This window comes from Pongo abelii, chromosome 17, assembly GCF_028885655.2.
Source record: "Pongo abelii isolate AG06213 chromosome 17, NHGRI_mPonAbe1-v2.0_pri, whole genome shotgun sequence".
NCBI lineage: Eukaryota > Metazoa > Chordata > Mammalia > Primates > Hominidae > Pongo > Pongo abelii.
In genome coordinates, this window is record NC_072002.2 from 73866378 (window position 1) to 73882794 (window position 16417).

At 45.9% G+C, this 16417-nt stretch overlaps 1 protein-coding gene across 1 annotated transcript in view; it reads left to right on the top strand.

The window, feature by feature from the left end:
- LOC100453533 (O-acyltransferase like protein-like) overlaps nt 1-16417 on the top strand; it is a 72435-nt gene that overhangs the window by 29211 nt on the left and 26807 nt on the right. The window contains 4 exon segments of the mRNA XM_054538029.1: nt 1426-1567; nt 3797-4023; nt 9648-9827; nt 10915-11017. Coding sequence (XP_054394004.1) covers nt 1426-1567; nt 3797-4023; nt 9648-9827; nt 10915-11017 — 652 coding nt within the window.

Below are 16417 nucleotides of genomic sequence, written 5' to 3' on the forward strand. Positions count from 1 at the left end.
TTCGGGGCTTAAAACCTAAATGACGGGTTGATGGGTGCCACCATGGCACGTGTATACCTATGTAACAAACCTGCATATTCTACACATGTATCCCAGAACTTAAAGTATAATAATAATAAAAGAATACATCGTGTCTGACCCACCCTTCACTGTTACACGGATGAGGAAATGAGACCCAGAGAGATGAAGTGATTTGCTCAGGGCCACACAGCAAGCTAGCTCAAACTTGAGCCTCTTGAATACAAGACTAGGCAATGTGGTGTGGTGAGATGAGGAACACCCAACATTTATTAAACTTACTGCCTGTCCTGCACTGTTCTAAGGGCTTTACAATCATTGCGTCACTTAGTTCTCATGACAACCCTAGAAGGTAGGCACTATTATGATCCCCATTTTAAAGAAGGAGGAAAACCGTGTCCCCATCCTTTGTGGAGATTTTGGAAGTCCCCTGGTCTTAATTCTAACTGTGTGTTCCTGGGATTCACAGCAAGAGCACCTGTAAACTTGTCAGAAGTGCAAAGTCAGATTCCACCTCGAACCTCCTGGATCAGAAACTTGCAGGGAGGGGAGACAGAGAGCCAACAGGCCCTCAAGGTAATTCTGAGGCTTGCTAAAATTGGAGACAACTGCCCTAGTCTTACCAGTAAGATCTTTAGGCGCAATTTCTTCCAGTGCTCATCAGCTGTGTCCTGACTGGCTGCTTCTTACCTTCAATTTCAGATGGCACCTTTCCCCAGACTATGGGCTGCAATTGTATATTTCCGTCTTATATTGCATTTCTCTCTTGGGGGGTTTGTTCACAAGTAGATTTGAGCCAGCAATGGCACGTGTTTAGGTTTTTTGTACCCAGTACCGTGTGCTAGGAAAGACCAGGAGAACAGACTGATTCAGGAGACCCAGGTTTACTTCCAGCTAGGCTAAGAGTTCCTCATTCTGTGAGTTTCCACATTTTTGTGCCCTGTTTCCCTCCAGCTGTAAATCAGATATATTCAAAACCAGCTGTCCCCACCCTGTTTTTTTGGAGACAGTCTCGCTCTGTGGTCCAGGCTGGAGTACAGTGGCATGATCCCGGCTCACTGCAACCTCTGCCTCCCGGGCTCAAGTGATTCTTGTGCCTCAGCCTCCCGAGTAGCTGGGACTACAGACGTGCACCACCATGCCTGGCTAATTTTTCTGTTTTTAGTAGAGACGGGGTTTCACCATGCTGGCCAGGCTGGTCTCAAACTCCTGACCTCAAGTGATCGCCCTGCCTTGGCCTCCTCCCAAGTGTAGGATTACAGGCATGCGCCACTGCGCCCAGCTCCAGCTGTCCCTTTTTACTGTAAAAGTTTCGTTTTGAAATAATAGATATGAAAACACTTGGAAAAATGTAAGGCATTATTACAAATTAAATGATTTATACAATCTCTTTTTCTTTTTTGGTAGATACTTTAAGATTCAGAAATACTTCATTTTTGGCCCCTTCCCTCTTTCTTTTCACAATAAATTCTTCTTCCTCATCTGGTGGGAGTGTGGCCAGATGTGCTGCTGGAAAGTTCCCCCTGGACACATTTGCTGCCGTGTGTCTGTGAGTATGGACATCCGAGGTACCTGGGTGGGTTGTGATCTGTTGGTACTGTTTGACCAACTTCCCCTCATCCACTGCATTTCACTATTAAATCTCATTCATTGCACAATGTCTGGCCAGTGCTGCCTGTTTCAGGATATTATGGTCTGAGTGTTTTTGTTTCCCCCACAAAATTCATAAGTTGGAATCTCACCCACAATGTGATGATATCCAGAGATGGGGCCTTTGGGAGGTGCCTGTCATGAGGGCAGAGCCTTCACGAATGGGGTCAGGTAGTTTAGACAAGGGACCTCAGATAGCCCTCTTGCCCCTTCCAACATGTGAGGACACACCTAGAAGGGGCTGTCTATGAACCAGAAAGTGGGCTCTCAACAGACACTGAATCTTCCAGCACTTTGATCCTGGGCTTCTCAGCCTCCAAAACTGTGAGAAATTAATTTCTGGGGTGTATAAGCTGCCTAGCCTATGGTATTTTGTTATAGCAGCCAAATAGACAGACACACGGAGATCACCATTTACCTTTTTTTTTTGAGACAGAGTCTTGCTCTGTCACACATGCTGGAGTGCAGTGGCATAATCTCAGCTCACTGCAGCCTCCACCTCACGGGTTCAAGCGATTCTCCTGTCTCAGCCTCCCGAGTAGTTGGGACTACAGGCGTGCGTCACCGCACCCGGCTAATTTTGTATTTTTAGTAGAGATGGGGTTTCACCATGTTGGCCAGGCTGGTCTCGAACTCCTGACCTCAGGTGATCCACCCACCTTGGCCTCCCAAAGTGCTAGCATTACAGGCGTGAGCCACCATGCTCAGCCCACCATTTACCTTAAACAAGAAAATGCACAAGTGTTCAAGGGGAAGGCCGACCATGCCCAGTGTGATTGGTTTCAGGACCACTGAGAACTGTATTCTATCCCAAAACATTCCTGTTCCTTGCTGTCAGGTGACCACTGAAAATTAATCTTTTATTTGAGGCATTGCCTTGCCTACAGACATTGCAGCAAGTCACCCAATACTTTTTGGGTGTTGCCCAGGCTGGAGTGCAGTGGCATGATCTCGGCTCACTGCAACCTCCACCTCCCAGGTTCAAGCAATTCTCCTGCATCAGCCTCCCGAGTAGCTGGGACTACAGGCACATGCCACCATGCCCGGCTAATTTTTGTATTTTAGTAGTAGTATAGACGGGGTTTCACTATGTTGGCCAGGCTGGTCTCAAACTCCTGACCTTGTGATCCGTCCGCCTTGGCCTCCCAAAGTGCTGGGATCACAGGTGTGAGCCACCGTGCCTGGCCTCTTAACATAAATTAAATAGAATTACAATTGCTGGGTCATAACTCTTGAATCATTTGATGTTGTTTTCCTGAACAATTCATTTTTCCTGCCCCCAGTAAGAAACTCTCATGGGTTACTTTACCCTCTCACCCGCATCAAAAGCTACTACCTTTATAAAAAGTGGAACCAATTTGATAGGTGAATACATTGGTTTAATTTACATCTTCAAAAAACTGGCAAAGAGGGTTTTTCTGCCACTTGTATTTTTCTCTTGTAAATTCGTATTCTTTACCCCCTTTTCCATGTGTGTATTAGTTAGGTTCTTTTTCCTTTTTTTTTTTTTTTTGAGACAGTCTTGCTCTGTCACCCAGGCTGCAGTGCAGTGGGGCGATCTCAGCTCATTTCAACCTCTGCCTCCCGGGCTCAAGAGATTCTCTTGCCTCAGCCTCCCGAGTAGCTGGAAATACAGGCACACACCATCATGCCCAGCTAATTTTTGTATTTTTAGTAGAGTTGGGGTTTCACCATGTAGGCCAGGCTGGTCTCAAACTCCTGACCTCAGGTGATCTGCCCACCTAGGCCTCCCAAAGTGTTGGGATTACAGGCGTGAGCTACTGCACCTAGCCAGGTTCTTACTAATTTTTAAAGTTTATTATGTACATAAAGAATATTAATTCTGAGTCATATCAGCTGCAGACATCTTCCTCAGTATTTTGGTTGCTTTAAGATTTTAAAAATAATTATGACAAGTTAAGTGAAATCCATTAATATTTTCCTTTATATTTTTTCTTTTTTTTTCATTAGTTTTATTCTTAGGGCATCATTCTCCGTCCTTAAAATTGTTAAAGGTTTTTCTACATAAGTATGCAGCGGTTTGCTTTTCACAGGCCCGTTTTCTCGGCGTCTCGTTTCGGTGCCCCGAGATGAGGGAAGGCGCAGCTGTTGCGTCTTCTTCCTGCAGGTTCATCACCTTGCTGGATCTCACCCTGCCTCTGGCTGGAACAGTCTGCGTAGCAGCTAGGGAATGGGGGTCACCCTGCAGGACATCGCGGGAACACGGGGCACCTCTGGCCACTTACGGGAGTCTGCCATTGAGCGAGGCGGAGAACAATGAACAAAGAAGCGGAATCCCACGGACGCACTGCCCGGCACATCTCCCCGTGTCAGCAGCCTCGAGCAGAGGAAAAAGTAGGCATTTGAATGAAACTAAGACCACCCAGGAGAGGTGACTTAGCCGAGCGTGCAGTTGGAAACGAATGCCTACAGTGCTGGCTTCTAGCGAACGCCAGACAGCTTCCAAATGTCAGTGTGGAGGTTGGATCTCTGCTCTTGACAGTCCCGTCTTTGTTTACCAGCAGCATGCTAAGGTCAGGCAAGGTCGCTAAAAATGCTGCCTTATTTTGTGGGTACAATTATCCAGTGTGTTTTTGTGCTGATCAAAGACTAGAACAGGGCTTGGGGTTTCACTGCAGCAATTCTCTAAGGAACAATTCCATGGCCACAGTGTCTGCTTTCAGTGTCACACTCACACACATGACCCGTAGAAGCTTCCTGACATCACCAGGAAGGTGAATGATTTACATAGAAACTGAAGGGAGGGTGTTGAGTGTGCAACACAAGCTAATTCACGCAGCACGGTATGTGTGAGCCAGAAACAGATTAACCCAGCATAGGTAGTGAGAGGTCGGATTTTGATGAGATAGACTACATTGTGTTTTAGTGAAAAATCAAGAGCATTGCCTTCATTTCTACCTGCCTGCCTATACACCAAGGCAAATAGAATATATTTCTCTCTCACACAAAAAAGCCTGGTCACCCAAGTACCTTCAGAACACATGGAATAAGAGGGCCGGGCTCAGTGGCTCATGCCTATAATCCTAGCACTTTTGGGAGGTCAAAGGTGGGAGGATTGATTGAGCTCGGGAGTTTGAGGCCAGCCTGTGTAATGTAGCGAGACCCCCATCTCTACAAAAAAAATTTAAAATTTAAAAAAAATTAGCCAGGCAACAGAGTGAGACCCTGACTCAAAAAAAAAAAAAACAAAAAAACAAAAAAACAGAACACGGAATAATATTTGACAGATTTCTTTTAGGTCCACACAATTATCCTTTGCTACTGCAACTAGGGGGATAAAAATAAAATGGAATGGCCGGGCTGGGTGGCTCACCCCTGTAATCCCAGCACTTTGGGAGGCTGAGGCGGGTGGATCACCTGAGGTCAAGAGTTCGAGACCAACCTGGCCAACATGGTGAAACCTCGTCTCTACTAAAAATACAAAAATTAGCCAGGCATGGTGGTGGGTGCCTGTAATCCTGGCTATTTGGGAGGCTGAGGCAGGAGAATCACTTGAACCCGGGAGGCAAAGGTTGCAATGAGCTGAGATCGTGCCACTGCACTCCAGCCTGGGTGACAAGAGCAAGACTCTGTCTCAAAAAAAAAGAAAAGAAAAGAAAAGAAATTTCAGTGAATGAACTAGAAGGATATGAATGGATATGAATACATGATAAACAGCTTCAGGGAATATGCCTACTGTGGCATAGAAATTATTTTCTCAAATTCTATTCAGATTTTTTTTTTTTTTTTGAGACAGGGTCTCCCTCTGTCGCCCAGGTTGGAGTGCAGTGGCATGATCTCAGCTCACTGCCACCTCCGCCTCCTGGCTCAAATGATCTTTGTATTTTTAGTAGAGATGGGGTTTTGCCATGTGTTGCCCAGGCTGGTCTCAAGCTCCTGGGCTCAAATGATCCACTCGCCTCGACCTTCCAAAGTGCTGGGATTCTAGGCGTGAGCCACTGCGCCCGGCCCTATTCGGGTCTTAAGGCCAAAACAAAAACAGTAGCAACACCAACAAAAAGCTCAACAATAAGAAAAACAAAACACATGTATGTGTAAGCAGAGACATGATATAAGAAGGAGCCAAGAAGGCCTAGAGGTCCCTGGCACAACCTCTTTCACAAAGCTGGAAGCAGCTCTAGCAGCCGGGTGGCTTCCTGCGGACCCATCTGTGATGGGAAGTGCTGGCTGTCAGGCTTCCGAGCAAGAGGCAATCCCTGCTGTCCTGTAATTCCCACCAGGGGCCCTGGTTTTGCCTTCTAGGGCCCAGAAAATAATCATGCTCTCTTGTTTCTATTGCAGCCCCATCAGATGTTGAGGGCAGTTATGGTGGCCCTGTCCGAGTCTCAGAATCCCTCAATTACTTCACACGATGTGGTTCTAGACCTCTGTCTCTGTGCCGCTCCCCGCCCCCAACCCCGCACTCCCACACCGGCAGCCTGTAGACAGTTCCACAGTCAGTGTGGCAGAAAGAGCACGTGCTTAGGAATCCTGTCACCCAATCAAACATGCTTTGATTGCTAACTCTGACCTTGGTGAGATTGTGTGACCTCTATGAACCTCAGTTTTCACATGTGTAAAACAGGAGCATAGAATGGGATCTGTGGAAGGAATTAAATGAGATCATGAGCACTTACCACCTCCTCCTAAATTCATTCCTTGTTTCCTCATTCTCTTGGGTTAAGCCAGGAGAGGAAAGAAAGGGTAGGGGCTTAAATCTGCCAAGGCTACATGCTTGGGCTGCTCTGACCTTGCTCAGTGAGCAGCAGGGTCAGCTGGGTTGCAGGGACATGCCACGTCCACAGAGCTGGGTTGCAGGGACATGCCATGTGCTTCCAACCCTCTGATGGGAGTGGAGCCCACGGTCATCAGAATTCACCATTGGGTTCATCTGTGCTAGGCTGGCCCTCAGAGCCCGACCTTTTAAGGCTGGATCACAGGATTTAGGCCAGCCACACCTGGTATGGTGTTAGGGACTGAAACTTTAGGTTCCTCACCCAAAATGAGGCACCCTATGATCAGGACATTAAAGTTATGTTAGCTTTTTTTAGCGGGCACATTTAACTGTGGTCTCAAAATGGGGGTTTTCCATGTTCTGTTGCCATAACAACTTTTTAATTTTTATACTTAATACCATCAAAGGATGCTGGGTGTGGTGGCTCATGCCTATAATCCCAGCAGTTTGGGAGGCTGAGGCAGGAAGATTGCTTGCACCCAGGAGTTCAAGACCAGCATGGGCAATGTGGCAAAAGCTCGTTTCTACAAAAAAATGCAAAAATTAGCTGGGCATGGTGGTGTGTGCCTGTAGTCCCAGCTACCCAGGAGGCCAAACCAGGAGGATATTGCATGAGCCCGGAGATGGAGGTTGTAGTGAACTGAGTTCACACCTCTGCACTGCAGCCTGGATGATACAGCCAGATCCTGTCTTAAAAAGAAAAAACAAACAAAAACCCGTCAAAGGTAAAATATCACATCTCTGAATGTTTGAAAATAAAAATCAATTCGGAGAGACCCAGAGATTCAGCATTTTTTCCTGTCTCCACTTTTACGTTAATCAGTGAGTCAAATCAACATAAGACCACCATGTCTTCTAGAAGTTTAGAGCCAAATTAGGTATTTGGATTCCTGACTCTTTATCCTCCAAATAACCGTTGCATTTGCTTAGAATGGTTTCCGGTTACATGAGCCTGTCCTTTGCTCTTTAGATGAGAAAAATATGAGCGAATATATAAGGAAGTTTTCATGACATACATACATAGCTATGGATTCAGCCCCTGGGCAACAGGGCTCTTACTTAATGGCCTGTTGCTTAAAGTGGGCTCACAGTGATTGAGCAAATCCAAAGTGGCTGCAAGGTTTTTTAGAGCATTGTCACAACCAATGGGTCTCAAACTTTGGCGTGCATCAGAGTCACCTGGATGACTATTACAGCACAGATTCCTGGGCCCTGACCCAAAGACTCTGACCTTGTAGGTCTGTGGTGGGGCCTGGGAATCTGCATTTCTAATAAGTTCCCAGGTGATGTTGAAGCTGCTGGCTCGGAGACCTCCACTTTGAGAACCGGTGATTGCATGCATCATTTCATCCAATCCTCCCCACATCCTTATTGTTTATAACACTTTCCATTTACAAATGAGCTAAATGAGCCTCAGGGAGGTTGTCTTCCCTCTAAACCAGTTATCTTCAAAAGCTTTTATAAACCACTGATGGGTAAGTTCATTCACTAGCAGAATTTAGATGGAAAAGACATAGTAACAAAACATATTGGGCACTAGCTTGCCACATTAGGCATCAAACCAGATATTTGATGTTCTAGAATCCCCATTACAACCCTGCCAAAAATTATGCCCATTCTAAAAGCGCGGAAACTGAGGCTCAGGGAGGCTAAAGAAGTTGGCCAAACCTGGCAGAGCCCGGGTCCTGTATCTCTCCACTGCTCGGGAAACTGAGGAGGAGCAGGTGAATCAGCTCTAGGAGGCCGCTGGTTGTGCTGTAGTCATGGCCAATTCCTGAGTGAAAACCCCTGTGAATGAAAAGGGTGGGTGTGGTGACTTCAGACAGAGACGCAATCACAAAGAGTGACTTAAATGGAAAAACTTGTATTCACGGCTGGAACTTCAAAATGTTAGGTAGTTAAATTCTTCAATTTAAGAAATTGATTTAGATTTCCAGAGCTTGGTTATGAGCCAGACCTCATTTGTGAATAAGTTTTAATTCTGCAAAGACTTCTTTGTGCCCACAATGTCGAAGGCACGGGGTTCTGTCCAGGAGGAAATGTGAGTCTCTTGGAGCCGGCTTGAACTTGGAGGCCCCTGTTTTGCAATTCCAGACACTTGCTTCGTTCTCAGAATAGGTAAACATTAAATTCTTTAAGAAAGGGAATGAATTAAGAAGATGGTATTAACCGTTCTTAAAGTGATAGGGCTTAAAACAGTGGTGGTAGTAGTTGTGTTCTCACGAGTACATACTAGGTTGCCTCTATTAATGTGATTTATAAGCATTATCTCATTTGTTCTTCATGATAATCCTTTAAAATCTACTTGATTATTTTGCAGGTGTGGAAACTTAGACACAGAGAAATTAATTCACTTGCCGGGGGGTCACAGAGCTGATAAATGACAGAATCAGAGCCAGGAGCATCTGGCTATATGGCCTGTGCCCTAAGCTCCTGTGCCACTGGTCCTTCTGTTTTCATGCCTATACTTTGACCTACATTAGGGTTGTTATTCATTATTATTATTATTATTATTATTATTATTTTTGAGGCGGAGTCTCACTCTGTCACCCAGGCTAGAATGCAGTGGTGCAATCTCAGCTCACTGCAACCTCCACCTCCTGGGTTCAAGCGATTCTCCTGCCTCAGCTTCTGGAGTAGCTGGGACTACAGGCATGCACCACCATGCCCGGCTAACTGTATTTTTATTAGAGATGGGGTTTCATGTTGGTCAGGCTGGTCTCAAACTCCTGACCTCAAGTGATCCACCTGCCTCGGCCTCCCAGAGTGCTGGGATTACAGACGTGAGCCACTGCACCTGGCTCATTATTCATAAGCAACTAGTCCTCAGGATTGCAGGGGTGTTCTTTCAAGTGAAAGGCTTGCTTTGTGGATCACATCGATTCTTACTGATGTCTGCGTTCTCCTTCCCTCAACTCTTCATCAAGCAGGACTGGGGTCAGGGGTTGGCATCTCTGGGGCCTGAGCTTGGGCAGCGTATTCTGTGCAAAGCATGTGGGGCACCAAACTCAGGTCAAGTCTGTTAGGGAAAGTAAAGATTCAAAAGAGAGGGATACCAAGTATGAAAGTCCACAGATAGATCAAGATGGAACCACGGAGGCTGAACTGAGAAGCCCAGGATCAGAGCAAGAGAGCCTCCGTGTAACTGCCAAGATCTGTGGATTGCGCTTTGGTTCTTGTTGTGGGGTGGTGTGTGGATACCCTGGCGGTCAGGGTGGACAGTAACACCTCTGCTCTTGCCCAGGGTTTCTAGGAGCCGTGGCTCATGCTCTGGAGTGCTTTTCTTGGCAGAAGAATGTGCCAGCCATCTGGACTACAAAGACACCAGGTGGCACCTGCTCTGCACTGAATGGCATTCGTGTCTTGAGTCTTCTCTGGATCATCTTGGGACACACCAGTCAGATGACTGCATGGCTGTCTTTGGGTGCGGAGAGTTGATGAGCCTTTACTCTAGGAGCAGTCAGGGAAGAGACACGCTTTGGTATGGCGGGATCACGTTGGCCAAAGGATGGGAGACTGGCAGTCTTCCCATGAGCAGCCTTCCTTCTGTTTTAGACACACTGTGTGTGACCTCCCATCAGTAAGCTTTCCAGGCCAGTGTCTAGTGGCTCCTTTCACTCCCTCTAGGTATAAATCAGGCACCTGGCTGCCAGGTGAATACTGATATCTGGGTATTGTATTTTTGTTATCCAAAGAGCCGAGTTCTCTCTCATCATGGTTAGTGAAGCCAGGACCTAACATTTATTTTCCCTCGAAAAGCAGACAAGCATAAACATGGTCCACTAATATCAAATCAGTGTTTCTCCACCTTCTCCCTGCTGCTACCCTCCTGAAGCGCTCCTATCAGTAATAGTGGTACTCTCTAAACAGGGGGCAAACACAGCCCAGGGCAGATTGAAGAAGCCTCCCGGGTGGTCTGCACCAGCCCATGAATAGGTGATGCTACAGTCCAGGGGGGCTGTGGCCACTGTGAGTGCACAAAGGAGCTGAAAGCTCCTGAACAACTGGTAGGGACCTCAGTCACCACCTTTTATTCCCGGTCTAACTTCTCCTCCTACATGAATTACAGTGATTCTTCTTATTTTTTTTTTTTCTTGAGACAGAATCTCACTCTGTCACCCCCCAGGCTGGAGTACAATGGCATGATCTCGGCTCACTGCAACCTCCACCTCCTGGGTTCAAGTGATTCTCCTGCCTCAGCCTCCCAAGTAGGTGGGATTATAGGCGCCCACCACAATGGCTGGTTAATTTTTTGTATTTTTAGCAAAGACTGGGTTTCACTATGTTGGCCAGGCTGGTCTTGAACTCCTGACCTCGTGATCTGCCTGCCTTGGCCTCCCAAAGTGCTGGGATTACAGGCATGAGCCACTGTGCCTGGCCTATAGTGATTCTTAAAGCCTGCCCAGTACAACTGAAAGTCGAAGGAGTTCCTCTTGCTTTTTCTGAAAAGAGAAATCACATAATTTTCTTCTATGAAACAAAAAGACGCTGCTTTTTAATGTTTGTTACAGATAATGTGCTTGAATGGAAAAGCAAAGTGCTTAGAAACCCACTGTACGTTTACTCTTGGAGCGGTCCCTTCTATCTTGGAGTTGATACATTTTTCCTGATCAGGTAATAAGGTTGAACTACATTTTCACTGCTGTGGGGCTTGTGGTGTTTGTTTTGGGATGTGTGTATGCGTATGTGTTACCATTCTCACTCTAATGAGAAAAGCTGAATGACCCACATTTATTCACCTGGGCCTTTGTCCATTTCTAGACAGTGCTGTTGTCACAAGAGACTCTCCACTGTATCTTCCGTTTATTACATGAGTTAGGATGGCTCTATAACACAGGCCTTTTACAAACATTGATTGTATTCATCAAAATTGTTTATTTCAGTGCTTCTCAAATTCTGGCCCACAGAGTGGTACAGGTGCTTGATGAAGTTCCGAATTCTCACTATAGTGAAATGGGAAAAATTCAGAAAATGGCATGATATTTCATAAAGTTACGTTTATTTATATGAACTATTAAGAGGTAAAATTTCTTAACTGAGAAATGTCAGGCACTGTGGTAAGCACTTTGAAATAGTATCTCATTTAATCCTCATGAAAATTCTCATTTTTGTTTTTAAAAATTGGGGTAAAATTTACATAACATAAAATTAACCACTCAGTGTAAAATTCTGGGCATTTAATACATTTACAATATCGCACAACTACTTTTTTTTTTGAGATAGAGTCTCACTCTGTCATCCAGGCTGTAGTGCAGTGGCGCAATTTCGGCTCACCGCAACCTCTGCCTCCTGGGTTCAAGCGATTCTCCTGTCTCAGCCTCCCAAGTAGCTGGAACTACAGGTGCCTGCCAGCACGCCTGGCTACTTTTTATATTTTTAGTAGAGATGGGGTTTCGCCATGTTGGCCAGCCTGGTCTCGAACTCCTCACCTCAGGTGATCTGCCCACCTTGGCCTCCCAAAGTGCTGGGATTACAGGTGTGAGCCACTGAACCCAGCCTGCACAACCACTTTTATCTAGTTCCAAAGGTCTCAGAAGGCTTGTCTGATGGATGAGGTGCTATTTCAGCTGGGACCAGAATGGCAAGAAGGAGCTGGCCATGGGAAAATCTGAGATAAGCAAGTTCAGGCAAAGGATCAATTAGTGCAAAGGTGCTCAGGCAAGAGCCGGGGAGCCTTGTTAAGGAGAAGAAAGAAGGTTGAAGCTTAGTGAAGGTGAGGAAGAGTGGCAGAAAACACAAGAGAAGGGCAAGGCTAGACCATGGGGGACCTTGTAACAACACTAAGGAGTTTAGACTTCAGTCTTGGTGGAACGGGAAGGAATGAGAGAACTTGTTTTAATCTGGACAGTGATGTGATCTGATTTATTTGAAAAATGATCACTCTGGCTCCTATGTGAATAATGCACCTAAGAAGGGCAAGAGTGGAAGCAGGATCGACTGGGTGACCTTTGCCCTATTTTAGAAGAGAAATGGTAAGGCTGGGGTGATGGTGGCTGGAATCAAGAAAGACGGTCACATTCAGGATGTGTTTAAGATGTGGAATTGCTAAGGCTTGTTGATGTATCAGATGTGAAGTGTGAGAAAAGAGACGAGTTGAGGATGATTTCTAGATTTTGGTTTCAGTGTCTGAGTCGGTGGTGATGGCATTCATTAAGATGGAAAAGGTGGGAGGAGAAGCAGGGTTTGGAGGGAAAACCAACCTTTCTGTTTTGGATGAATTAAGATGAAGGGGCCTTTTAGACAGCCACGTAGAAATGTCAGGTGAGCAGCTGACCTATCATAAGTCACATCATAACTTGTGATATGATAGCTGACATTCATAAGTCATATCATAACTCATGATATGGTAGCTGACATTCGTAAGTCATATCATAACTCGTGATATGGTAGCTGACATTTGTAAGTCATATCGTAACTCGTGATATGGTAGCTGACGTTCGTAAGTCATATCATAACTCGTGATATGGTAGCTGACATTCATAAGTCATATCATAACTCATGATATGGTAGCTGACATTCGTAAGTCATATCATAACTCGTGATATGGTAGCTGCCATTTGTAAGTCATATCGTAACTCATGATATGATAGCTGACATTCATAAGTCATATCATAACTCGCGATATGGTAGCTGACATTCGTAAGTCATGTCATAACTCGTGATATGGTAGTTGACATTCGTAAGTCATATCATAACTCGCGATATGGTAGCTGACATTCATAAGTCATATCATAACTCGTAATATGGTAGTTGACATTCGTAAGTCATATCATAACTCATGATATGGTAGCTGACGTTCACAAGTCACGTCATAATTCGTGATATGGTAGCTGACGTTTATAAGTCATATCATAACTTGTGATATGGTAGCTGACGTTTATAAGTCCTATCATAACTTGTGATATGGTAGCTGACATTTGTAAGTCATATCATAACTCATGATATGGTGGCTGACATTTGTAAGTCGGGAGATCAGTGGAAACATCAAGGCTGGAGACATAAATTTTGGAGTCCTTGGGATATAGGAGGCATTTAAAGCCACAGTATTGAATCTGATCACATTAAGAGGAGAATGGAATGACCGACGGGGACTGAAGGCCAGGACCTCTGGTGTTCCAACCTTTAGAAGCTGAGAAGAACCCACAAAGGAGTCTGAGAATGAGTGACCAGTGAAATGGGGCACAAGTCAGACACTGTGGGGACCAGGAAGCCAACAGAAGAAAGCGCCTCAAGGAGGAACGCTGTGGTCAGCGGGGCCCAACGCTCCGGGAGCTGATTGTGTAAAAAAACAATCTTTGGCTTTGGCAACCAGAAGCCTTTTGGTGACATTGTCAGGAGCAAGGTCAGTGATGTGGTGGACATGGAAGTCTGGTGGAGTGGGGTGAGGATGGGAGGATGTAGACACAATGACTTTGGACAACTCTTTCAAGACGTTTTGCAGTTTAAGGGAGAAAAGAAATGGAGTGGAGCTGGACTCTGTATGGGGCACAAAGTAAGGTTGTTAAAAGAGAAGGGACTCAAGACATACCTATGGTATGTTGAGAATGACTGAGGAGAAAGGGGCAAACTGATGGCTGCTGGAGGTGCTATTGTAGGTCAAACTACAATAGCCACAGAGCAATGTTTTCATAAGTGCCCCCATTTTTTAAAAAAGGCCATTAAGGCCGGGTGTGGTGGCTCACACCTATAATCCCAGCACTTTGGGAGGCCAAGGCAGGCTAATCGCTTGAGGCCAGGAGTTCGAGATCAGCCTGGCCAACATGACAAAACCCGTCTCTGCTAAAAATACAGAAATTAGGTGGGTGTGGTAGTCCCAGTTACTCGGAGGCTGAGGCAGGAGAATCGCTTGAACTTGGGAGGCAGAGGTTACAGTGAGCCGAGATCGTGCCACTGCACTCCAGCCTGGGCAACAGTGAGACTCTGTCTTGAAAAAAAAAAAAGTCATTAAATTCAAATGTGTGTGAGTGTGACCCACCCAGTTAGGGGAGAACTAGCTCCCACGCTGCACAGAGCAACAGTAAGGGATTACTAATCACCAGCCACTTTCTGTGACACTTACCTCCCTAACAACCTGGTAGCTTGATTCCTCTTCTCCTTCAAGTTTTTACACAGCAAAGCCTTCCTCGTCCCCTCTGTTTGAAGTGCAACTACCCAGCCTTCTTGACTTCATTTTTTCTCTTGATCCAACATACTATAGCTGCCATTTTTGATTGATTGATTAATTGTCTGTGTCTCTCCAGTGGAGTGTAAGGCAGAAAGTTTGTTTTTCTGTTTTGTGTACTGCTGTGTCACCAGGTCACTGAAGCAGTGCTAGCCACAGAGTATTGTTCAATAAGTCATTGTTGAAATGAATGATTTCTTGTCTTATCTCCAGAATCTAGTGTGATAGTTTCTTGTGGTAATGCTGAGAAAGAGGGATGCAGAATGAGCTTTGACCTGTCCATTAAGGATCATGCTAGGAGGTGGCAAGTAGCCCAGACAGGCCAGGCTCAGGGTCCACAGTATGCAGCAAACCCAGCAGTGATATGGGAACCCGTGGGCTCCAGACTTTCCAAGACGGCGGCACTGGGTCTCACCAGGCAGGGGAAGCCCAGCTGCAGAAGACCAGGAGTGGGCCCCTGGAGGACGGGGAGGGTCTGCCCACGGGGCAGCAGGCAAAGACTAGAACTCTGTTCCCTACAAGCCAGGAAAAACGTCTGTATGCTGGGGTGGGACTGACTGGCAGGGTCCAAGCCCTGGGAGGGACACTGGCACAGACAGATCAGGATGACAGGCACCGAAGCCAAACTCAATCTGGGGACTAGGAAACCTGTCACTAGGATGGAAAGATGGAGGGCACGAAAGACCACTGGTCATCTCTGAGCCATCACTGGGAATCAGAGACACCAGAGAAGCCACGAGGTCAGTCCTGAGATATCTAAGGCACAGGCCAAGGCTATTGAAATACAAAACAGCCCAGAAAACTACAAATATGTAGATGATGTATCTCCCACCTGGGTTGGTCTGGGGTCAGGGAGGGCCGTGCCTTATGTCAGTGGTCCTCAGAGAGCCGTCCTGGTGCAGTTTCACCAGCATCACCTGGAACTGGTAGAAGTGCAAATTCTTGGGCGCCACCCCAGACCCACTGAATCAGACTTTCTAGAGGGATGGGTCCAGCAATCTGGACTGTCACAAGCTCTCCAGGTTGTGCCTGCTGAAGCCTGAGAAGCTCTGTGTGAGCCCAGGCAGGAAAAGCTGAGGCCAACAGAGGTGGCGGAAGCCAGGAAGATTCTGACAGCAGCCTAGAGACAGAGAAGTACATTTCTTTTCTCTTTAGCCCTATTTGCTTCCATTTCTCACCATCAGTCTCAGTGACTATCTTTTTTTCCTTTTCCTTCAGTTTTTATTGTATTACTTTCAAACGTTCACATTTTCTTTTATTTAAAATTTTCTTTTGAACAATGGAACCATTATTAATAGTGATACCTAGTATTGCCATTATGCTAAGAGTGTGAAATATTTTATCCCATGCAATTCTCACAATAAACCTATAAAACTGGTACCCATATCATCCCCATTTTTACAGATGAGAAACTTCTTGGTGTTCAGTAATGAGGTAATTTGTCCAAGCCTACACAGTTAGTAAGGTTAGAATTAGAGCTTAAGTATAGCTTGTTTCACCAGGAAACCATGTCTTACTCACTATGTCACTGATATTTACATAGTAAAAGCAAAGCCTTCTGATTATCTTGAAGAATAATTAGTTGGCGACTGTTTTGTAATCCTCTCTCACCTCTCGGGCTGACTTCATCCAACACTAGTGCGTGCTTTGCTCTGTTGCAGTGTGTTCAGGTCTTTGGGTCTTAGCCCCTTGGAGCTAGCTATCTTGCTCAGAGCCTGTTTTCCTGCCAGTCTTTCTTGTTGCCCTCTCTTGATGAATTTGCAGGCCAGGAGGTGGATGCCCACACACACAGCAAGGCCCAGGCTTTGCTTAGCAACCGTGTTGGCAGAGGGAGAGCCAGTCACTCTGAAAAG